At 48.3% G+C, this 24,902-nt stretch overlaps 1 protein-coding gene across 3 annotated transcripts in view; it reads right to left on the reverse strand.

Annotated features, from left to right (window-relative positions):
* DSCAML1 (DS cell adhesion molecule like 1) overlaps nucleotides 1–24,902 on the reverse strand; it is a 289,234-nt gene that overhangs the window by 118,389 nt on the left and 145,943 nt on the right. For all 3 annotated transcript variants that reach the window (XM_005299759.5, XM_065569156.1, XM_042851816.2), the window contains exon 4: nucleotides 1,678–1,824. In XM_005299759.5, coding sequence (XP_005299816.1) covers nucleotides 1,678–1,824 — 147 coding nt within the window. The remainder of the gene's footprint in view (nucleotides 1–1,677; nucleotides 1,825–24,902) is intronic.

Below are 24,902 nucleotides of genomic sequence, written 5' to 3' on the forward strand. Positions count from 1 at the left end.
GCCATAGATTAGGACGTGGAGAAGAGCTCCTTCCAGCAGACAGGAGCCCAGCCCGGGTCCTGCCAGCTTGGCCAGGGCCCAGCGCCTGGGGTTTAGCTCTGCCCCACACCGATCCCAGTGGTTCCCATGTCAGGCTCTGGGACGGGGGCTGGGCAAGAGCTGCTGACTCAGCCCTGGGTCACGCCAGCCCCCATTGAGGGAAGTTAATGGGAGCCGGCTAGAGAAAACCTGCACCTAATGGGTGAATGGGAGCCAGCCGCCCGCCCCATGAGCCTGGGGTATATCCAAGGCTGTGAGGAAGGAAGCCAGGTGGGGGAGCGGAAGCAGAGGAATAGCAGACTCTAGAACCCAAGCTGTAAAGGTTGGTGGGAGCCCAACCCGTAAACGAAGGACACCAGTGGTTTCTGAACCCCAGGGTCGATCTCTGAATGACTTTGTCAGCACAGCAGGGGCAGGAGCCAAGCGGGCCCGGCAGCACCCTGCTACAGGAGCCTGTCTGCAGAGTCACACAGGGAGCATTCAAACAGGGCCGAGCCAAGCCCCTTGGGCTGGCTTCGTCTGGCCAAGAGCGAACGCTCCTGGGGATGAACAGGAGGATAAAATGTTCCCATCTCCACCGTTTCCCCCACACACACATCCAGGCTTTCACTCCTCCTCATTCTCTCTGTGCTGCCCCCATCTCCACACACGCACAGAAAACAAAGCAAACAAACAACCCCCACCCAGGTGATATAAAGGCCGTTGTCTGCTGACTGGAGGAAACACAGAGAGAGAACTGAGGCCAAGATTTCCCAAAGTGCCTAGTGACTCTGGGTGCTCAACTCATCACAATGCAGAGTCAACCTGCGGAACTCATTCCCAGGGGATGCTGTGAAGGCCAAAAGTATAACTAGATTTTAAAAGAAGAATTAGATAAGTTCATGGAGGATAGGTTCATCATGGCTATTAGCCAAGATAGTCAGGGATCCAACTCCATGCTCTGGGTGTCTCTAGAATCTGACTGCCAGAAGTTGGGACAGGACGACAGGGCAGGGCCGACGCTTCCACTAGGCAACTCTAGGCAGTTGCCTAGGGCAGCAGGATTTGCGGGGGGGGGGGCGGCATTTTGCTGTCTTCAGCGGAAATTTCCTTCCGCTCCGGGTCTTTGGCGGAAATTTGGCGGCAGATCCTTCACTCGCTCCGGGACCTGCTGCCGAAGTGCCCCGAAGATGCGGAGCGGAAGGACCCCCGCCACCGAATGCTCAGAGGAGAAGTGCTGTTCCCTAGGGTGGCAAAAATCCTGGTGCCGCTCCTGCGACAGGGGATGGATCACTTGATGATTCCCTGTTCTGTTCATTCCCTCTGACGCCCCTGGGATTGGCCACTGTTGAAGGATAGGATGCTGGGCTAGACGGACCATTGGTCTGACCCAACATGGCCATTCTTAACTCAAGACACCAGAAAGGGTGGGCGCTCAGCCCTGTCTGAAAACCTAGCCCCTTTCAAGGCTCTCGTGCTGGGCTCCCAGTCCTATTACAACCTCCTGGGCTGTCCTTTTACATGCATACACTTTACCGCTTTGGGAGTGTTCTGATATCATGGTGACAGGGGCCAGATAAGAAGATTAAAGACACAGACTCGCATACACAGATTCGTGGCTGAGTTTTGCTGGCTGCAGGTTCAGATCCAGAGACTTACCTGACACGGAGAGCCTAGCCCCATTGCTCTGGCGTGTCTCTCCACTGTACTTGTGCTTGGTGATACACCTGTAGGTGGACAAGGCATCTTCCTTCTGCACGTCCGATATGTACAAACCTCCATAAAAAGTAATAAAAAACCTATTTTCTGGAGACACAAGCAGAAGAGAGGGGAAAGTCTGGTTATTGCTCTGTGTTTGATCAAACTAAACATATTGCATCACAAGGCAGTAAGCAGCATCCCAGGGATGGGGTGAGCGGATGCCTGCTCTGCAGTGAAGCATGCACCTGTGAATCTTTCAGTGACGATACCATAAAATAAGGGAACTCCCAAGGAAGTTGCATCGAGTTACGGAAAGGAAAAAGGTCAAAGCTGAATTCAGGGGACAAATTCGTCCTTCACTTGCCCTGCTGCACCTCGGGAGCCGCACAACTGCTAGCACAGGATGAGAGCCCGCTGTGGTCAATACAGCATCTGGGCAGCCCAGACAAACCAAGGGTCCGACTCCTCCCTTAGCTCGGGGGCTGCAGTTTTAAACAGGTATCTAAAATCTGGCTAGAAAAGGAGAGAGCTGCAGCGTATGTTCATATCAGAGGCGCATACAAACGGAAAGCCGGATGTGCAGATACCATTCTGCATGGGAATGAGTCTGCCCGAGAATGCAAACCTGGGGTCGGGGCGCCCCAATACCTGGACCATGACCTTCCATAGGACGCCCATTTTAGAACTTACTTGTTGGTCACAATCTTCAGGTTAACTTAAAATATACCCCTCACCTGACTGAACGTGCTCCCAATAGAAAAGCTCCACAAGAGTAAGCCGTGGTGCCGGCAGGTTGCCGAAATGCACTGGACAGACAGAATTTAAGGCTGCACTCTCAGCTCTGGCCCTGGCCTCACTTCTGAGTCCAATCATGCTCCATTTTACTACGGGCAAACTAGTACATCTCTGCAGTATCCTACACAGGCCCCAATTACCGTGCAGAAAGGGAGCAGAGATCCTGGGCCAGGAAGGAGCGGGAGAGGCAGTTAAAGAAGTCAGGGCCAGGTGAGAGGCAAGCTTGCAACCCCAAGCTCAGACCGCACGGTGGAGTCTCAGCATGCCCTGCTGCAACCTGGCAATTAAAAGGGAATCCATCCTGCCGAGTCAATAATTAGCGGAACTTACTTAGACGCTTGCGAAAACAAATAAGACCTTAAGTTGATACTTGAGCCCCAGGGGGAAGATTCCAGAGGACAGCAGGTAACAAGCAACACAAACCAAGCCAGCTGGAATGGTGAGAGTCTACAAGGAGAGTCTGGCACTGAAGCACAAAAGTAAGGCCTCTCTGTCCATGCCTCAGACTAGTGAGCAGGCAAATAAGGAGGCATTAGCCCACTTCTTAACCTGGTCCCCACGTTAGTACGTATTAATATTCATGGTGAATTATAATGAGCAAACGCCCGTGTTGTGAAAGACCTTAGCAGCAGCATGAAAAGGAGGGCAAGCAAATGGCTTTGGAAAGAGGCTAAAGTTGGCTTTCCCCATTGGAAAGCACACTGCATCCTGCTCGAACAGCGCTCACAATTCCTAACGGTTCGATAGAGCCTTTCACCCCCAAAGGGCACAAAAAGATTGGGCCCACCACTGCAATGCAGCCACCTCTGGAGCAGGACACGGCAGCTGTTCGCTAGCAGCACAGTGCTGCCACATAGCACCACTGCACAGGCCTGGAGAATGTCGGTAGAACGTCGTTTCCTGAGTCCGATTTTGGCCGTGGAAATGAGCAGTGCCAATGACCACAGATGGGTGGAACCCCCGTTTTCTCTCTCATCTGAAAGATGGCTCGTCCATCAGCACAGCACCCCCTAGCCACAGACCTGGGAACAGGTCCGATACCCATTGAACCGCCAGCACCTAGGATGGGGCCTGGCTTGAAAATCAGCTTCCACCGTTTGGAAGTAGCCTGGACAGTTCTGTACTAAGGCAAAGGAAAGAGCATCTTTTATGCCCACTACGGAAGCAGAGATCTTCTGAAGTGAGGGAGCCAGAAGTCTGAAACCGGTCTGGCACAAAGGCTCACAACCCACTCCCTGATCCTTCCCGATACCCCCCACCCCCTCCACCCAGCAGCTCTCACAGGCAAGTCCAAGGACCGCCCTCCCTCAGAGGAGGCACGTAGCATATCAGCAGCAAACCACGTCACAAGGCAGAACAATGGTCAGCCCCAACTCCAGCCGGCACATTTCCATCTCAGCAATAAGAACGGCCACACTGGGTCAGAGCAAAGGTCCGTCTAGCTCAGTATCCTGTCTTCCAACAGTGGCCAATGCCCGGTGCCCCAGAGGGAATGAACTAACAGGTAATTATCAAGTGATCCATCCCCTGTCGCTCATTCCCAGCTTCTGGCAAACAGAGGCTAAGGACACCATCCCTGCCCATCCTGGCTAATAGTCATTGATGGACCCGTCCTCCATGAATTTATCTAGTTCTATATCAGCCAGATATTCATTTATCCTACTCTAATTGCAGTAAGAGCAAGTTTTGTGTCAGGGATTCTTAACAGAGAGAAAAATAGTGACTTCAATAAACAATTAACATTCATCTAACTTAACAGAATGCCTAAATAAACACAGAGACTGGAAAGCCACATGCAACAATGTCTTTAAGGTCCAGTAACTCAATGTCCGGCCCTGGAGCCAAAAGGAGACCTGACAAGTAATCAAAATGATAAATCAATGAGTTGTTTGCACACTCTGGTTTGCAAAACCTGGAAGGGAAGGGGAGGGGAAGGGAGAGAAAAGAGATATTTCTATCTCTGTGTTTACAAGGAGGGGCTAGATGCTCATTAGCCAAAATCTGCATGTGTTGTTTTGTCTCTGTGTTATGACATGGCAAAGTCAATGCCGCAGCACACACATAATTGCAGAACAGTCGTAGCTCTGAGCTGTCAATCTGAAGTATCAAGGGATTAATACAAAGGTCCAAAAAAGAAAAAAAAGAAAGAAAAGCCCCACAGGTGCAATTGCAATAAAATGCAAATAGATCATTAATGTTTCATCTCTCAGCAAACCAGTAAGCACAGAATATTGGCTGTACTGGAATTTTAAGCAAGGGGGGAGGCAGTTTCTATGGCAACGAGCAGCCGCTGCATCTTGCCAACTGCTGCTCCACAACCCTGACTGTCCTCATTCCTCCCCCCACTATTTTTTTGTGCATATTTAATTGTGGTAACATTTCCAGAACGCCGTGTTACTCCTCCGGAAACAAAGGCTTCCAAAGCCGGAGCGCTGCGCAGTGCGAGAGAGGGAGCGCAGACAGCAGCAGTAGGATGTTCAAACCTCTGGAGGGACCTTCCGCAACATCAGTTCTGCATGTTTGATGAGAATCAAATTATGGCCTGCTGTGGGGGAAATGGATGAGGAACCCGCTGAGCCCACACAATGGAGAGCGAAGAAAAACCCAGGGGGACCCAAGGAGGGGGGGGAAATTATCCCCCACCACAAAATGAATACAAATAAAGCCCTGACACCTATTTCCACTTGGCCTCCCTGCCACCAGGCCTGAAAATAGCCTCCGTGAGGTTATAAGAACCCTCCCTGCCCGCCATGCAAAGGGGCTGGCTCCCCAGGGTGGGGGAGCAAGCCAGAAAGCCAGCCACAGGAGAGCAGAGTGCTAGAGGTGAGGTGGACAGGGAGCAAAGCCGGGTGGGAGTGCTGTGAGGGCAAATGGACATAAGCCATGTGCTGGGCCAGAAAATACAAATATGGCTCCACCTCAAGCCATTGGACTCCAACGGGGAAGCTTGGCTCGGACAAGGGACGGCAGCTCTGGTAGCTGAACAGGCTGCTGGTGCTCTCCATACACGGAACAAGCCAGGGAACCAGCGAGGAGAGCTGGGATGTGCACCTCTCCAGCCGACGAGATCCTGGTCCCAAGCGAGCGGAGTAGCTTCAATGGAAGCCCAGAGGCACCCCAGCAAGGTAAATACAAAAAGCACTGCCGGCTCTCTCTGAGCACTCACCAGCCCTGACTCAACTCCCCAATCTCTGGGTGCCAGGTAAAACCCCGAGCAAACTCGTGGGAATGTTTTCCTGAGCTACTCCAAACGCCTGGTCAGGGGGCACGTTCCCCGGACACCAACGGGATCAGCATTGGCGGAGTGGTCTGGGGAGCTAGGCAGAGCAGGCAAACAGATCTCCTATTTACCCCAGCCTGCTGCCTGGAGTCACTCTGTGACTATGGCATCGCGCCTGGCGGCCTGGTGCCAGGGAGCTGCCACTGAGCTCAATACAAGAGCTCAACACCCGAACATCAGGCCATTCAGAACAAAGGGCCCATGGACCATTAGCGCCATGTTGAAGCTTCTCAGGTGCTTAAGAAAGGCAAAATGGCCAGCATTCTCCATAGACCCGACTGCAAGGAGCACAGCGAGTCCTTCACTCCTCTCAGCCTGCGTGGGAGTCACTCAGATTTGGACAGAAACATTCTGCGAGAGAGAGAGAGAGAGAGACACACACACATACACCCCTGGGACTCCCAAATAAGCCGGCCCTCTCTACAGAACAGGAATGCCTGGACCGGGGCACACCCTGTCCATACCTGGAACTCTGCTAGTCACTAGCATGTGCCACATTGCCAACCCAAGGGCTGAAGTACCATGAGTCACGACCCCCAAACCATGAGATTTTAAAAAATAAACGTGTTCTTTTTCTTTCCCGTCTATCCTCTGAGCTGTCAGGGGTCACCTTTTCAAGCTTTTCCTTGCAACCATGAGGACTGGAAACTTATTTTTCTCAGGGAAAGCTGAGATTCTCCCATATTCACGTGACTCCAGAAGCTGGGGCTCTAAGAAAAAAACCCACCAAATATTGTGTGACTCACTATCAAGTGACAATAACTGGCAACACAGCATGAGCCTGTGGCTCTGCCTGCGTCTACAAGTCGAGTTCTGTATAAACTGATTTACGTACAAGCTGTTCTAAAGTTTGTAGGGATTCCATGACCGAGGTATCAGGGAGGGGAGAGATTCATCTCTGAAAGTACACAGTATCCTGCAAGCCATCCTTCCGCTGGGCACTCCCCAGGAATGGGGAGCATGGGGTCTATGGATGTTCCATCATTTATCTTCACAGCAACAGGAGCGTTTAGATATTAAAACCTTCTGGGCGTGCAGTGGATTGGTCCATTTTAATATTGTTCAAAGGTTGAACCTCTTGAGTGAAGACGAAAGCCCTCTGCGCTGGAAGTAATGAGCACCTCGCTCATTGCAATATACAGTTTTAAAGACACCGTGACATTGAATTTAGGGTCTACACAACCTGATGGCATCTCTTCAATTTTTAAAAAAAGGGACAAATAACTTTGTCTAAGAGAATTACACTGGTTGGAGGGAAAGACGTGGGCGATAACTGATGTGAACCATTCCAACTGAGACCTCCCCAAAGTGACTTATTGCCAGCTCCTCTAGCGAGATTAACGTCGATGGTTGTGGAATAAAGTCAAATCTTTCTGCCTGCCAGGAGGTGGGAAAGGTTTACAGGAAGCAGAGGATTAAGTGTATCTGTGGCCAGACTGAAGCTGCACTGTTTTAACAGCTCTCAGAGCTGGACACGACTAGCAGCCTCTGCAAATAACCTTCCAAAAATCCCACTACCAAGGAATGGTGCGGGGAGGAGAAGTGAGCTGGAGAGGATGGAGGAGAAGGGGACTCTGGCATCTCTTACTCCTCCATCCTTCCTCTCTTGTGTTCCCGCATCACAGAAGGTGGATCCAATGCACCACACTCCCCACAGGACACGAGAGTAGAAAACAGGGACACAGCAACTCAACCAAGGTCTAAAGAGCCAAATCTGGGGAAGGAGGCAGCAGCCACTTCAGACTTGCCTTGACCAAGTCCCTTGCCTACTCTGTGCCTTAGGTTTCTCCTCTGTCCAAAGGAGCCTGCTTCACCCTCTGAGGGATGCTGCAGGGAGATAGTTGATGTTTGCCAGGTGCTGCAGCGAAGGGCTACTCGTTATTTCACACCCATCTGATAACTGCCTTCAGCTCCCTGCCTGGCTTATATGGGTTTGGCCATTAGACTTACTAGGGGGTCACCAAATGAAATTAATAGGCAGCAGGTTTAAAACAAATAAAAGGAAGTTCTTCTTCACACAGTGCACAGTCAACTTGTGGAACTCCTTGCCTGAGGAGGTTGTGAAGACTAGGACTATAACAGCGTTTAAAAGAGAACTGGATAAATTCGTGGAGGTTCAGTCCATTAATGGCTATTAGCCAGGTCGGGTAAGGAATGGTGTCCCTAGCCTCTGTTTGTCAGAGGGTGGAGATGGATGGCAGGAGAGAGATCACTTCATCATTGCCTGTTGATCCACTCCCTCTGGGGCACCTGGCATTGGCCACTGTCGGTAGACAGGATACTGGGCTAGATGGACCTTTGGTCTGACCCGGTACGGCCTTTCTTATGTTCTCATGGTGTCGTGGCCACCCAGTGCTGGATGGGGGGAGCATGGCTACAGTCTGGCTGGGCATTGGGTGCTGGGTCAGGCCTGGTCTTGGGATCAGATTGTCTAGACAGAGATGGGTGCATCTTGGCGAGCAGGCGAGTGGATCACAGAAAAGTCTCCATGCATGGCCATGTTTTGGCAGGCTATTAGGAAGGTATCTCAACCCCCAAAAGCACATACAAGCTGGGGCATTGCCCAAGCCCATTTCCAGACCCAGAAGCATGTAGTGGCCAAGAAACCACAGTATCCGTCCCAGGGGCCTTCCAATTTCACGTGAAAAATTACGATCAATACAGGTTACCAGTTCCTGCTCTATCCAATATAGATTTATAAAAACAATGGGGTCAGGGCTGCAGGAGAGAGCACATTGTATAGTTCATAAGACTAATGAGAGAACTTTCCCTTGATACTCTGAGGCCAATATTTCCTTACGCATTCTATTTTAACTGCTGGGGAATCAATAGGTGCCAGCGTTTATGAATTAGCTGTAGTTTGAGCATATGCATCCCACGGCATCCTGGGCAGTCAGTGATTGTTGGGAGCTATTTTCGGCCATGGTTAAAGTAACGAATATATCCCTGGGGCAAAGACGGGGAGGGAGGCAGGGAAGCCCCGAAGATGAAGGTTGTGATTTTCAGTGTACCTCTGTTTTCCTATCCTGCCTTTCAACGTAGCTGTCATCTGGAGAGGGACAGGGAGTCTGTGTCCTCCAGCTCAGCAGTAATGGAAAATCTCTGCCACCTGGCATCCAAGCACAGGTGTTATTTTCTAGGCCTGCTGCCCGGACCGTGTTACCCCCATTTCAGTCGATCAACACCCCTTCAGCAACCTCCCTCGAGATCCTACACAGCCCACAGGCCAAGGAGCTGTCCCCGCCACGTCAGCAACTGGGGCTCTGCACAATGGGCCTGCCTCTCAGCACAGCCACTGTAATTAGGCGGCCGATCTGCCGGAGAGCAGCTTTGCACACACCTAACTAGAGCTAGGCTAGATTAGACATAGATTAAGGATCCCTCCATCCATCCCATGGATGTTAAATAGAAGCTATCAATTAATCCAAAGGTAATAAGCACTGTGAGATAGCCCACAGATGTATTTACATGTTTCCCTGCATACATAGTCCCGGGGGGGGGGGGGGTGTAAGGCAGTGGCCGGTTTCCTACCCCTTCCAAAGGCGACATATTTCTCCTGCGTGGCTGTACAAGGCTGAGTAGCACGGAGCAGCCAAACGCCCATACAGAACAGGTCCATCTTCAGGTTTCATGGGCAGCTGCGAAATAACTGATTCCAGCTCAGGAAGTGGGTCACGCTTTGTACCCAAGACCTCCCTGTCCTCCTCCTCCTCCTCTATCCGGGAAGAGCAAGGCTTAGCTCGAAAGAGAAGAACATGTCCTAGAAACGTCATCTTGCCTCCACAATGGCTTTGGGAGTCCGAGGTCCAGGTGCATCTCTCAGTCCTGCCCGTAGGGGTGGTACTGCCTGGGAGGGTAGTTGAGTCTGCAGGGTCCCAGGGTACACAGTGTGTATACTAGAGAGACACGAGACAGACACCGGGAAAGGGAGCTACCCTCTCAGAGCAGGGGATGGCCAGCCCAGAGCAGGGAAGAGGCATATTGACGGCATGTAGTGGGGGAAGTTTGCACAGCCAGTGCCCTTGCTGCTCCTCTTACAATGGGGAGAAGAGGATCTCCAGTGGGGACTTTCACCAGCACTCAACTTACATGTGCACATTTAAACCCTTACCTAACTTGTACTGAGCGAGAGAACTTCCTCCATGCGAAAGGGGAGGCTACGCCTGGAGACCAGGGTTATATGTTTGCCAACGTATGTCTGGGGCCCGTCTCGGCCAGCCCAGTTCTCTGTTCTCTGCTCCACCAGGCAGTTTCTGCCCGCACAACCTACGGCTCCAATTAAGAATTCCACTGCGGTTCCATAGGAATTGTTCTTTTATGTGCTCACATTTCAACTTTAGTCTCAAAGGGACCATTCCAGGAAGTGATTTTAAACAATAAAAAGAGGCCGCAACATCTGAATGACCCACTTTTGCTCTGAAGAGCCTGGGCTGGGATTTGAATACCTTGTGCATACTAAGCAGCCAGAATACACACAGGCAGCAGGTCGGGTCTCTGGGGATGGGGTACCTTACAGAGCCAGGCATTGGCCTCCCTGTGCAACGCCCGAGAGACGCCCGCGCAGGGAGGCTTGCTTACAGCGCTGCCTCAGACAGCTGAGCAGCAAGGCAATCTAGACCTCACTGAAGACCTAAATAGAATCCCTTGCCACGCACGTGCCGAGCCACTGACCTCCCAGTGACTGAGTGCGGAGGCAGAAAAGCTCCAGAAATTAACCCACCCCCAACACCACGCCTGATCCAGCTGCTGTGCTAGGTGGGATTCCCGTGTTCTCCACCCCTGGACAGAAGGTGGGGAGGGTGCTGACATCTCACAGGGCTGGGGGCATTTGGAAAAACTGGTCCTCTCTGAACCAGCTGCAGCATGTGACACTGAATAGATGCTGAGCCAGAGAGAGGAAAAAAATAAAACAGGAGGGATGAAAATTGGGGAGTCATGAACGGCTTTTCTCTTTCTGTCCTTGATCTCTTTTATAGGCACATCTCTATCTTCCCCTGTTACAGGATTAACACCCATCTCTCATTCTCCTAGTGCAACAAGATTTTATTTCTAATTATGCTGTAATAAAACTGGGAGCACTCCCAGGGTTTCCTCCAAATGACTTGTAGACACTCTGCAAGATTGGATCCCACTCGGCTTCATTGTAATAGCATCTCCCTGACATTCATTAGACATGCATGAAGGGGACGTTTTAAGAATGGAATTGCATTTAAATGGATTTTCTGAGCGAGGAGAATGACACCAAAGAAGAGAAAAAGGCAGGGAGGAGGTTTTGAAAACAGGATGCAACTGTTCCGGGGAGTGGAAATAGAACTGCCCGATTCCAAGTCCTTTCCTGAACATGCTGCATGGTACCAACCATGATGCCCCTGTCATTCGGTGGCACCCGCTGGAGGCCCACCTATGCCCGAAGCATTACAACAGAAATGGCTACCCCTCTGAAACAGAAATGCAGATTTATAAAATCGCTAGCAGGCCAGCCATAGGAGCTGTGCTGCCCAGACACTGCTGGCCGTGTGATTGCCCCACGACAGTCTCACATAGTGGGCACGCAGTGGGATGCATGCACTACTGGGGGGGAGGGTGGTCAGCTCAGGTCACGGCAGAACAAGAGAAGCTGCTGAGGGAAAAAACGAAGTAGGTACCAGCTCCTCCCACCCAGGCCGGACAGTTCCCTGCAGCACATCCTCTAGTGCTTTGTGCTGCTTAACTCTGCAATGTCCTAGCTGATGGGCCTTGCCCCTCTCCCCTTGGAAGACTAGTCCACAGCCAAATAAGACTCACTGTCCAGATATTCAGCCTTAATTTGCCCTTCTTTAATTTTTCCATAGAGTGTAAAGCCATGAGGGCATGCACTGCCCAGGCCCTGGTTGAACGACAGCACACCTTTTTGAAAAACACCCAATCATGATTTAAAAATTGCCAGTAACTGAGAATCCTCCATGATCCTGGGTCAGTTGTTCCAATGATTAATTACTCACGCTGAAAAGTGTCCACCTTATTTCCAGTCTGAACTGGCCTAGTTTCCACTTCCAACCATTGGATCTTCGGTCTAGCAGAACAGGTGTAACAAGAGCCCATTATTAAATATATGTGCCGCACGCAGGTACTTACAGAGTGTGTTCAAATCACTCCTTAACCTTCTCTTTGTTAAACTGAACAGATTGAGCCCCTTGAGTCTGTCACTACAGGGCATATTTCCTAATCCTTTAATCATTGTCGTGGTTCTTCTCTGAACCCCTCCAATCATCAACATCCTGCTTGAATTGAGGACACCAGAACGGGACACACATTCCCGTAGCAGCCAGTCCCAAATACAGAGTTTATATTACCTCCCGACTTGATATTATCTTTTTTATGCATCCCAGGATCGCATTAGCCCTTTTGGCCACAGCATCACACTGGGAGCTCACGTTCAGCTGATTATCCATCATGACCCCCAAGTCACTGCCTCCCAGGATAGAGTCCCCCATCCTGTAAGTATGGCCTGCAGTCTTTGTTCGTGGATGTATATATACATTTATGGATAAATCCATGGAGGTTAAGTCCATTAATGGCTATTAGCCAGGACGGGTAAGGAATGGTGTCCCTAGCCTCTGTCTGTCAGAGGGTGGAGATGGATGGCAGGAGAGAGATCACTTGATCATTGCCTGTTAGGTTCACTCCCTCTGGGACACCTGGCATTGGCCACTGTTGGAAGACAGGATACTGGGCTAGATGGACCTTTGGTCTGACCCAGTACGGCCGTTCTTATGTTCTTATTTACATATAGCTGAACTAAAAGGCATACTGTTTCCTTGTACCCAATTACCAAGTGATTCAGATTGCTCTAAATCAGTGACTTGTCCTCTTCACTATTTACCACTCCCCAATTTTTGTGCCATCTGCAAACCTTATCAGTGATGATTTTATGTTTTCTTCCAGGTCATTGATAAAAACATTAAAAAGCGTAGGGCCAAGAACTGATCCCTGCAGGACCCAACTAGAAACACACCCGTTCGATGATGATTCCCTGTTTGCAGTTACATTTTGAGACCTATCGATGAGCCAGTTTTTAAACGGTTTGATGGGTGCCATGTTCCTTTTGTATTGTTTTACCCCGGGACTCCGGGTTAGACTCCTGTGCACCCCCGCACCTGCTATTTCTATTGCTACAGCTCCCAAAGTGTAGTCCAGGCACTGTACAAAAGCAGAGGAAGTCTCTGCCCCAAAGCGCTTCCAAACAATAATTCCCCTCTATCCTCGTTTACACCCATGGAGCTGCTCTGACACCTCGTTTGCTATCTAGGAACCAGACCACACAGGCTTAGCTCTGCTAATCTTGCTAGGCTTCTAAAGGCAGGGCCACGTGCGTTTTAACGTGAGAACTGCCAGCCACTGTAGCTGAGCGTTAGAACTCGAGTTAGACTGTGTAGGACGATGCCACGCCCCGCTCAAGGCTGGGTCTGCACTGTTCTGGTTTGAATGTCAGCTATTCAGTAAATCCTCCCTTCCTTTTTACACCTTCCACCTGCTTTTGGCCTGTCATCTCCCAGCGTTACAGAGCTCTCCTTGGACTGACGCTCCTCAACTATTATTGCCAAAGGCCCTTTTATTCCTTGTGCTTTGCAGCACTCCTTCTCCCTGCAAGCTCCCACTAATTAGCCGCCTTCCAGCCAGCCCCAGACTCACAGGAACTCTTCCTCCCCTGAAATGGCTCTGGGTAGTGAAAGGTTGAGCTCATTCACAAGACGGATGCTATTTCACACACCTCTCACCTGGAGAGAGAGAGAGAGACTTCCTGCCTCTCGCATGATTGATCCCCAAAGCCGTCTCTAAATCCACCTAATATTATCTCAGGGTTCACCTCAGCTGATGCGCGTGAGGTTTAACACATCTACCTCTGCCCTTTAATAGATGGCAATAATTACTCATCATTTGCAAATGCTCTGTTCTTCCTTAATGTCCCTATCACAGGAAGTCTCTCCTTCCAGCATCCAGAGCCCACGGTATAGGGCCCGGCATTAGCATGAGCACACACCCCTCCCTCTCAAAGAACTCTGTGGTTAGGCCATGCCCACCTCTGTACATTGGCAGGGTCTTACTGCCCGATACTATCGCCCCGCCAGGCCCTACACAGGCTACCAAGAACCAGAGAATACAGATTTATTTTGTGGCTGCTAATCCCCTGACAAATCCCATTCCATGCATTTCAGAGCTGCAATTCAGCAATGGGTGCTTTTCCAGTGAATTGGCTCTTCGGGTTTAAAAAAGAACAGCGGGATCCCAGTCTATCATTAAAAACGCCACATTTCCCCGAGCCTCCAGGTTTGGCTTCGGTTTTGATCACTGCATTTAAGCCTGGGAGAGCCAACAGAGCTGCAATGTCTTCTCCTCGACCAACAACTGTAAAAACCGAGTTAAAGAACCGTCCTGTGCCAGCTGCCATCTGCCACATCTCAGCTCCTGCACCAAACACAGCTCTGCACCCTGCATTCAAATAAAGCCAGCGGAGGAACCACAACAGGGGCTCTTAGTCCAAACCAATATCCCCTTTTTTTGCAAAGCAATTATTGCCAGTCTATTTAAGCCTCAGCTGCAGGTGGCGCACTCCCTCTCGTGTCATGCCCGAGGCATTTGGAAATGTTTTCCGTCTGAAACCTCGCATTGGGTGTCCAGTTTTTGCAGGTCAGAACAGATGTTAGTCAGCACAGGAACAGGGGGTTTACCAGACTGGATCAGACCCATGGTCCATCTGACTTGGTCTCCTGTCTCCATCCGTGCCCAGCACCAGCTGCTACAGAGTAAGGTGGAAGAAACCCCAGAAAGGGCAATTATGGAATAATCCTCCCCCAGAGCAAAGTTGCTTTCTAACCCCTGTCAGCCAGTGGTTGGCTTAGGTCCTGAAGCATAAAAGTTATAGCCCTAGTACATTTCTATCTTATCTTATGCAACTGGGGGATCTGCTTAGCCATATAAATGTCTAATATACGTATACATAAATATTATATATGTTTCTTTAATTTATGTTTGAATCCTGCGGAGCTTGATGCTATGCTGTGGCTAGGAGTTCCACCAACTACTTCTGCATCGTTTTAAAGATGTATTTCCACTGACTTGCTGGAAACGTTCGGCTTTTCAGCTTCATCGCAGGGTTGCTAGCGATTGGGAAACTGGGCAGTTTTTACAAACAAGTGTCCTGCAAATATTTGTTCAGGTTTTAAAACAAATTGGCCATGCCTCTCTGTTGACCCTTTCAGTATTCACCTTCCACGAGAAGACCGGCAAACAAGTTCTGCAGCAGGAACATCTCGGAAAGAAGCAATTTTTTCATGCAGAGCTTGGAAAATATTTGTTGAAAGAAATACTGACTTTGTAAAATCAACTATCCCTGTCCCAAGAGTTCTGGAAAGAGAGGCATTACTATGCAGCTTATGTGCCCTGTCAAAACTCAACACCAACCAACCAAATGACTCGGTTTGTATACCAAATCGCCACCAGCAGTGGCTTGGGCACAAGCCACATTTCAAGAATTAGTCACCAAAAGTATGACAAATAATTGCAAATAAACTAGAAGAAATGAATCTGTTCATGGACACTCAATGAATATAAAGAAGAAAAATTAATTGAATAAATTATTCACTTTTAAAAGGACATTGTCAGGTTAATCATCATTTTGAAAAAAAACACAAATTTCCTGTGCTAAATTACAAATAATCCTGTAAATGTTTACAGCCAAAAGGATATTCAGTATCCTCATCTCTTCCCCATTAATGCAGTTTGTTTACTTTTTGCCTCTCTCGGAAATACACCAGAATACACCCTTTTGTGCATGATAAGCTGGAGGTTTTAATGCAGTAGCAAAATGCTGCATTGTGAGTGCTGCAAACATGGCATGTTTACATCGTTAAGCAAATCATTTTGCATGGATTTTTTTTATTACATCAAACACATTGCTATTGGTCTTATGCTTTTTAAAAGCTTTGCTTTCTCAAAATCTACATTTTGATCTAAATTCAACCCAAAAGCCCCCCTTAAAATGATCTTTGAGGAAATTCCTTAGGCAAATTTTTTCCCCAAATTTCTTTATGTATAGCTCCCAGTTGTGGGTGGACATGACCTAAAACTGGACCCACCTTTACAGATATGTGCGCCTGATTTAATAAAACTGGTATTAACAGAGACCTCTTTTTAATAACTTCCTTGGGGGTCATGTATTCTGTCGGTTATAAAGAATTATTAAATTAAGGGTAATTATTTATCATGGGGCCAATTTCTGCTCTCATTGTCACTGGGGTAAATCCAGAGCTACGCTACAGAAATCAATGGGTTTGCAGTGGTAAATGACAGCAAAATTTGGTCCATGAGGTTTTAATGCATCTGCCTATGCAGCTGTCTATAAAAGAGACAGTGCGATCAGAAGAGCGGGTGCCTTCTAATACAAGGCAGAGTATTTTTGAATCGTTTTATTTATATGCAGAAGTTACTTTGGGAAAGACGTCACCTCCTCGCCTCCCCACCACCCAGCCCAGCTGCCTCCTCCACGCCTGGGTGACAGACTTGTCCCCTGCATCTCACAGGGGATAGGGTTGCAGTGTAGGAGGCAGCTCGTGGACTGAGGGGTGCGGCAGATTTCCTGAGACAAGGCTTCTCAGGAAAGAGTTAATGGGGGCTTCATGTAAATTAGCCATAACGACAGCATGGCACCTGCAGCTGCAGAGTGCACCGTTCTGGCAGATCAGCATTCACACTATCACAGAACGAGCAGGAATTAATCTCCCCGAGGTGGTCCACAGACGCCTAATACCAGCAGAAAATTACAGAACAGGATGAGGAACATTACAAAATGAATAGGAGGGGACTAGAGATTTCCATGGCTAATCCTGTTAAGGAGACAATTTCTTATCAAACTCATTATGTGCCAGAGAGGAGGGGGAGTAGGGAGGAAAGCCAGTTGGGGGGCAGGAGAGGGAAGAAAGATGATGCTTTCCTGCCTGTGAATTATAAATGGTAAGTGACGGACGTGGAATTTTTGTGAGCTCCAGTAACAGAGTCTGCCCCGCAGGCTACAGCCACGGGGCTGCGCAGGCTGGCAGGGACGGACACCGCCATTGGAGTCACACGCCTCGTTTCTCATGTGCAAACCTCAGGACATCAGACGGGAAAGCACTTTCTCCCCCGACAGTCTCCAGAAGGCGCATGGGGCCTTGGGGAGCAGGGGACCCAGCTTAGGGTTGCCAGTCCTCCGGGACTGTCACGGGATGAAACCTCCATGATTACATCCAACCAAACCTGGCCATCCTAGCCCGGCTTCAGGCCAAGGAGGGGCCCAGCTACAGGCCAGTGGGGACCAGGGGACCCAGTTCCAGGGACTGGAGCCTATCTCTGACCCAAGCAGCAACCCAGTTCTACTCCAACAGGAACTCAGGGAGCCAGCTCAGGGTCAGGGGGGGACCAGGGAACCCAGGTCATGGTCAATGGGGCATCAGAGGACCCACTCAGGCCCAGAGGGACAAGAGGACCCAGATCTGGACCAATGGGAGTGGGGGAGCCAGGTCCAAGCCAATCAGGCACCCACCTCTGGGCCCATGGACAACATTTTCAGAAGCACCTACAGAAATCGGGCCCCAAGGCAAGTGTTCCCGTTTTCCAAGTGGCATCGGGGCCTTGGCTAATGGAAGCCAATGGACTCCGGCTCCCCGGTGCCTAAAGTGACTCCTGAGAACGGCCTTCAGGCTCTTGGGACCATGCGACCCCTGGATCCCACTGGGCCTGAATGGGGGCTGTGCTCGTCTCCCTCCCTGTCTAGCTCCTTGAGGCCCTGTGGGAAATCGACCCTCAAAGCGACGCTAGCTGCTTGTTTTAATTTTTGCCCCGGACTGAAATCCATCTCAGCTCCCATGTGATGGGGTGGGGTGGGAAGCCATGGAGACAGCCTGGCTTACGTCCTCAACAGAAGCAAAAGAACCCCCTGCATGCAATAATAATTGTATTGAACATAGCCTGGAAACTCCTCCCGTTTAATAGGTATAATAGCAACATACCAGCCTCCAGCTCAAGCTCTGCCTCTGTGGGCTGCTCCCCACGGCCACCCCCAAACCATTCCTCCAAATATAGGCCCAGGAGGTGTGCTGGCTCATCTGAGGCCAGCGGCAGCACCGCGGGCTGTTTGGGGGTCTGTTCTGGTCACTCCAGGCTCTCCTCTGGGGTTATAAGCATATTGCCCCAGCTCAGGAGATGGGCATGCAGGGCTCTGCGGGGCATGGTTCTCAGCACCCCAGCATCTCCTCCGTTTTCGAATAAGCTGGTCTTGGCTGTGTTTAAAACTGAGCATGGAAACGAAGGGCCAAACACCAAGCGGCTGCATTTGAGCCTGGTGCCTGTTCCCAGTTCAGGGGAGGTGAGTGGGAAGGGTGGGACGCGCAGACACAGCTCTCCCAACACTAGCCTGGTGATACAAGCTGCAGCTAAAATCCTCACTGCAAAGTGGGGGAGTCTGACCACCCGCTACAGCAGAACCCCGGCTTGTCCCCTGGATGAGCACGTCGACCTGTGTTCTGAGGGGATGCAGGCGCATGGCAGAGAGCTGTGTGTGTCGACAGTGGGGGGAATGGGCGTAAGCCAGCTCAGAGCCTGGGCACACACTGTAGTGTAGGTGTACCCAGCTTGGCATACAGTCCTATCTGCCACGGTAGGCTCCAGAGGAACTCCATGAAACAGTGCAGCAGCCCTCACTCATTGAAGGCTTTTATCCTGGCTATTAAGATTCGGCTGCAACGTGAGTGTTTACTACAAGGCATGGGGGCGGGGGGGCGCACAGCAGAAAGGGCTGCACCTCAGGACTGCGTTGGCAGAAGCATGCATACCCGATGCCTCTCCTACCCTTAATCTAGCCAGTACTACCAGCACCTCAACCTCTTGGTTCCTAATTGCACCCATAACTTAAAAAAAAAAAAAAAAAAAAAAGTATTACATCCCAAGGAGAGTTAAATATTACAAGAATGACATTTACCAAAAATAGTGCCTTATGCTTCCGATCTATCACTAGCCATCTCCCAGCTCACAGCTTTAACATGTGCAGATTATGACAGGCATAAAAAAAAAAAAAAAAAAAAAAACCATGCATCCACAGAGGTAAGACTCATTTCAAAATTATTTTTCCAGGTAAGTGTTTTTAACCTTCTATAATGACAAACTTCATTTTCCAAGCGGAGGCAAAAGTAATGGTTTCAAAGCACAAATTTTATATCCATTTGCGTTTGTGAAAGTGAGACAGAATCTGCAGGTACAAGGAAATCTCTCATCAGAGCCCACCAAGAGGGGAAAATCACTTAGGGTTTCAGCGCATCTCTGCAAAGGCAGCTTGTCCCCATCTGCACAGACCATCTCTCAGCCATGCCCATCTGGGGGTTTCCACAGTTAATGGCTTTCTCCTGTTTAGATATGCAGGAACGAGGCTGGCATGACAAACCCCCATTGCTGATCATGTTTAGTTATTCCTGAAAAATTACAGCCGTATACACACCCGCTTCCCCACGAGCTCTCCCTGCACCCTGCCCATGAAACGGGCCAGGAATCCCACTGTAACTCTCCCCCCCACACACCCATACATGTATAACACACACACATATACACACACACACACACTTTAAAAATTCAGAAAGCAGTTATTTAAAAAATGTGGAACTAGTCAAATTTCATGCTAATGAGAAGAAAATCCAGATCAAGGATTGTGCAAAAATTTGCATCTCAAAGCTGAAAACAGGAAGTCACGGAGAAAGGAAAATCCACCACCGAGTTGGTAACGTTTATGGCCATAATTAGGCTAATGCTGCCTCTGTTCTGTCAGCTCATTTTCATCAGCCTCAGGGTAACAGGGGAAAACAGGCTCCTGCATAAACCTTTCTGCAACACAGAGACTTAACCCACTGTGCTGGCATCCAGCTCCTCACAACCCAGAGAGCGTGGCTGCCATCCCAGACCTGCCTTCGAACCAGGGAAGGAATCGCCACAATAAACGTAGCATCATGAGGACAGGGAGGGGAAGGGGCAAAACAGATCTGCCACAATGTCAGAGGCAAAATAGTACAAGAAGCGCTTGGCAACACAGACTTCCATTTTGCTTATTCTTACTGGTGTTAGGCTCAGAAGCTCCAACAGACTGGGGCCCATTGGACTGGGAGCTGCCAGAAATGTATTTACATATTTCATATTGTTGAACAGTCTCTGGTTATGTTGGGGAACATACTACAAATGAAGGGTTTCCCTTCTGCATTTAGCTATTCTCTGGTGCAGAGACTGGTTTATAACTAAGGATGTGACAGTTGGGGAGGATTGGGAAGCTGAACTAAAACTCATAACAGCACTGTGCCAAATACAGTGCCAAACAACCGGGCTGTGGTCCCAACACCTAAAAGCACTTATACATGTGCTTAAGTCCTTCACTGTCCAGGAAAGCACGTACACACCTTTAATTACTTTCCTGAACAGGACCAGGGTATGCAAAAGATACCTGGATCTGGAGAGTTCTCTCAGTGTTGTCAGCAGGGTAGACAGGCTGCAAGAGCATGCAGGAATATGCATCAGCTAACACTGGAAAGTCTTCTCTCTTTGTGCGTTAGGCCCTTACTGAACAGCGATTATGCTTGTGAGCAATGACAGGGAAACTCAAGGCCACCATCCAGTTGATTTAGCACTGTATTTTGTCCATTTTTTCATATGCAACCTTTAAATAGCAAATGACTAAATTGCACCATGATTAGCACTGTCAAAAAAATGGGAAAATGGCTGCCCAAAAATTGTTTCCATTTTGCAGGGTTCTAAATGGACAAAATTTCCAAGATATTTTCTATCATTTTTTGCAGAAATCGTTTTGAAATGTTTCACTTGATAAAAAAAAAAACCCCACAAGTTTTTAGTTAGTGAAAAATTTCCGCAAAATCTTTTGTTTTTGAAAGAAAGGCCCTTTTTGGTCAAAATGCTTTGCATGTTTTTTTTTTAAACAATTAAATATAAATGGAAAGTGCTTAATGGAGGATTCCTTGTAAAAAACAACAGTTATTGCAGAGTCCCTTGACAGATGTGTCAGCAGCCTCAATTTGTGTCAGAAAGGGAATGATAAACATATAGGGGAAAAGTTACCATTTGCAACAAGATGTCAAAAAATACTGCCCACATATGAGAGAATTTACTGTCCCCGTCCAAGTCAGCAGGAGTTTTGCCATCAGTTTTGGCTTCTGGAGAACATGTGGATGTTTCCCCCAGGTATATTGTCCAATGGTTATTTAGGCATTGTAATGAAATCTCAGTCATTATAATGCTGAACTATCAAAAGGAGTAAAGAAAAAAAGCTAATGGAGGGGAGAAATAACCCCAATCAAGTTACTGGAAATGCAAATCTCATCTTAAATGCCATCCAACTCATAAGAGATTTTTGATTACCTTTAACAGTACAAAGAGACACATTAGAATTATTATTAAACAGCTGAACAGCACAATGCAACTTTGAAAGCCATATTTGATGTAGAAGATTTTGCTGAACAGAGCACAAAATGTTTGTGCTCAGTGCTGTCAAGTTTCCCTTGCTGAGCGTTGGTTAAAAACATTTGGGAGTGACATGCTTTTAGCATAATGGAGACCATGGTAACCCGGTGTTCACACTTAGGCAGTGAATGATCTCCCAGCCCCGTTCCAGTTTTGCAACAAGCCATACTAGTTGTAGAGAGGGAAGTTGTCCTATGAAAGTTTTATATTAGATAATCTGTGTATTTCTACAGAGTAAAGAATTTAGATATTTGGATAGATAAAACATGAGCTACAAACTGAACATTCTAAGCAGTGGTTTGGCGCTGATCTGAACAGCGGCTGCCTATTAGAGAGAAAAACTAGGGGAAATAAAAGAGGAAGACAACGAGAAAGGGAGGAAGGGTGGGGGGGGGGGGGAATAAAGAACATGAACAAGAAAAACAAGATGACAGAACGCTTGCTCCACAGCCCCCGGCTAAATTATAAACCAGTTTACTGAAGTGGAAAGACGCAGTGAGCTGGGGAGGAATATGTGGAAACCATCTGCAGATTTTAAAATCATCTATTTTATGATCACTCTGGAACATATTCTTTTGTGGAAACCAGAGAAGAATTATTTGTTTGTAGCAAACGGTTTGGGAAAAATTACTAGAAACATTCAGGGATTTCCCCCTATTTGAGATGAAAGTACAGAGTCTAAATATGTCCTCCCTTATGTTAATAATAGTAATCGTCCTTTTTAAATTAGTTTTGTGTACCCTCAAAGCTTAAAAAAATTGTTACAATTCCAGGATTCTGAAACCCAGGACAAACCAATTTCTGCATTGAGTTAACAAGCGTTTCTTGCTGACAGATGTCTTCCCATATACAGTAAATATAGGTCGTCTTTCCCTACCCGGAGAACTGTGTATTTTAATTAACCAGGCCACTAGCAGCATCTGTAATGATTTTTGCAGCTTGCTATGTAAATCACCCCTTGATCAGATATAGGAAAAACAAAATGTAGGTGGAAGTAGTACCATCGCCACTCCTCGGCTAACTTCCTGGCTCTAGCTACAGCTTTCCATGCAAACCCTGTGATACAACGATGCTCATTATTTCACGCTATGAAATCTGTCTAACAAGACAAAAAGGGTGCAGAGTCACCCTTCCCTTCATGCTAAATATAACCAATAGTCTCTCTACCCATCAGCAGGAACCCAAGCCACCCCCGCCTCCCTCAAGCCCCAGCGTTATAAATCACGGCCAAGGGGGGTTATTAAGCTTTGTAATCTAAAACCGCCATCCCCATTGTGAGCCGCTCCCAGATTAAATGACTTGAGGCTCAGAGAGCCCCCGACAAACGAGATAATGATATTCATGCTGCAGTATGATGAAGTCTCACTGAATCGTTCGACAGAGGGCTATGGAGGGGAGGTTGCGATGGCTGGCGCCCAGCTAGAACACTACGGGGCACCCTGGGTGCGTAACCTTGCAAACATGTTCTCCAACGTGACAGAAAGGCTTAGATCTCACCACACTTTGTAAGTCTTTTTCAACTCTTCTTCTGGGAGCACTACCGTCAGAGGAACACTCCATTTAGAGCGAATCCTGGGTGAGGGCTCTGATTCATTGCCACGTTTTTATGACAGGTAACTGCGCTCTCTCATTCTCTCACTCCCACTGCCCCCAAACGTTGTGTATTTTAGTCACCTTGAGCGTACGCTGGGTTCCCCTACAAGCACCTGAGAAAACAAGGGAGCAGCACAGACCAGCGAGAGGACTAGGGTGCACTGTCTGGATTGAACAAAGCAGTCACTGACCCAGATCATCAGCACACAACGGATTCCCCTATGACCTGCACAGGGAGTCTCCAAGGCTAGGGGTGCTGTGCTGGGAGGCCAGCAAGGTCTGTGCTTGCTCATAACCCTGTAACACTGTGCATGAGGAGAAGCATTAGCCCCAGCTTGCCGGCTGTTCCAGCCAGGCTAGCAACACACTCTCTTCCTAAATGCCTCTGCGGTTTTAGAAATGGATACAATATTCTTCTGCACTTCTTGTCTGTGCTGTGCATTGTTGAACAGCTGCAGCATTCCTCCCCAGAGGTGGCTGCAGGTTATCCCTGTGTGTCATTTAAATTTATTTACACTTATTCAAAGAACTTTATCATCATTCAGAAAACACACACCAGGCTGGAAAAGTGAAAAAAAGTAAAATTCAGCATCCTCAATTCACATTTAAACCGACTTTCCTGGCAGTTGTGCTCAGCGGCTCTCAGAATCTACTCACTTTTCTTTTGGTGCCTAAATATGGATTTAGGAGCCTAATTTTAGGCATCCACATTTAAGACATTTTGTACTTTACTTTATTCTGCACATAATCAAGTGTTTTTCACAAGCATTGTGCACAACCCAGACCACAAAACCACAACTGGGACTAAGGAGGACACTTCACCAGCACAATGGAAAGGGTTTGTAGATGGAATTTTGAATTGGTGCAATGAACCAGCCCCGTGTCCCACCAGCAGAACTGTCCCCCGCTCAGAAACAAAAGGACCAGCTGGGACTCAGAATCAGCGAAGGGAATGGATAAGATCACATTAAAACTCAACTACATCCATGGAATTCAAATCTCCCAGGGAAACGGCATCCCAAAGGGAAGGAAATCGCTCAAGGCAAAAATCACCAGTTTGGGACAGGAAGTGCAGAGTGCTGTGTCTGTTTGAAATTATGGGGCAATGATGGTGTAATCACAGGAGGCCTGATTAAAAAATTTCCCAAGATGGCTTCTAAAGTCACCTATTTCCTGCAGACAGGCTAAACTAGGCTGGTACTAAAGAAAACCTGGAACTAGAGGATGGCCATGGTAGAGCTCACGCATATGGCCTGGATCTGCCTGTAAGTTCTATTTGTTACAGGGAGAAACAGCAGAAACTTTAACATGAGATTGTAAGCAGCTCTATTCACAGAGCCCAGAACTTTATCCTGGGGATCCTTGTAACAAGAACTTCTCTGTACTGAGAGGAAGTCTAGCTGCCAAAAGGTTAATTCAACAAAAACGGAAGTCTGCAGAACTGAAAATCATTGCCCAATGTAAAGCTTAATTGATCTAGCTCAAGTGGAGAAGATCACGTTTCGATCCAATGGGGAAAACAGAACAAAAAAAAACCTGTTCTGGCCGCCTAAAACTCAGAACTAAAATTGGATAATACTGTGCAACAGTTTGCTACCAAGCCCCCCCCCCACACACACACACACAGTTTTTGTACCCCCTACATTCCCTCTCTCTTACTTACCCTGGGAAAAATAATTGAACAAACTTCAAAACAGAGAAGAAAAAACTTCTTCCTGGCTCATCATCCCTGGAAAAGCAATGTAGTTCTCTGCGTTTCACCCTGGACCCAGCAGACATATTTTTATTAACAAAACTTGTGAACAAAGAACAAGTGTTTCAAGAAAAGCACAGAACGGCACCCACAGAAATAGGAAAGACATAGCTTGAGTCTGCAACAACCTGGATTTGTGCAGGCAAATGCCTGTTTGCTCATGCACACACATACATACACACCCATTGCTCCTCATTTGGAAATCTGGCCAATAGAATTTGCACTCCTCCCTACAGCTGA

The sequence above is a fragment of the Chrysemys picta genome, chromosome 16 (assembly GCF_011386835.1).
Source record: "Chrysemys picta bellii isolate R12L10 chromosome 16, ASM1138683v2, whole genome shotgun sequence".
In the NCBI taxonomy this organism is placed as follows: Eukaryota; Metazoa; Chordata; order Testudines; family Emydidae; genus Chrysemys; species Chrysemys picta.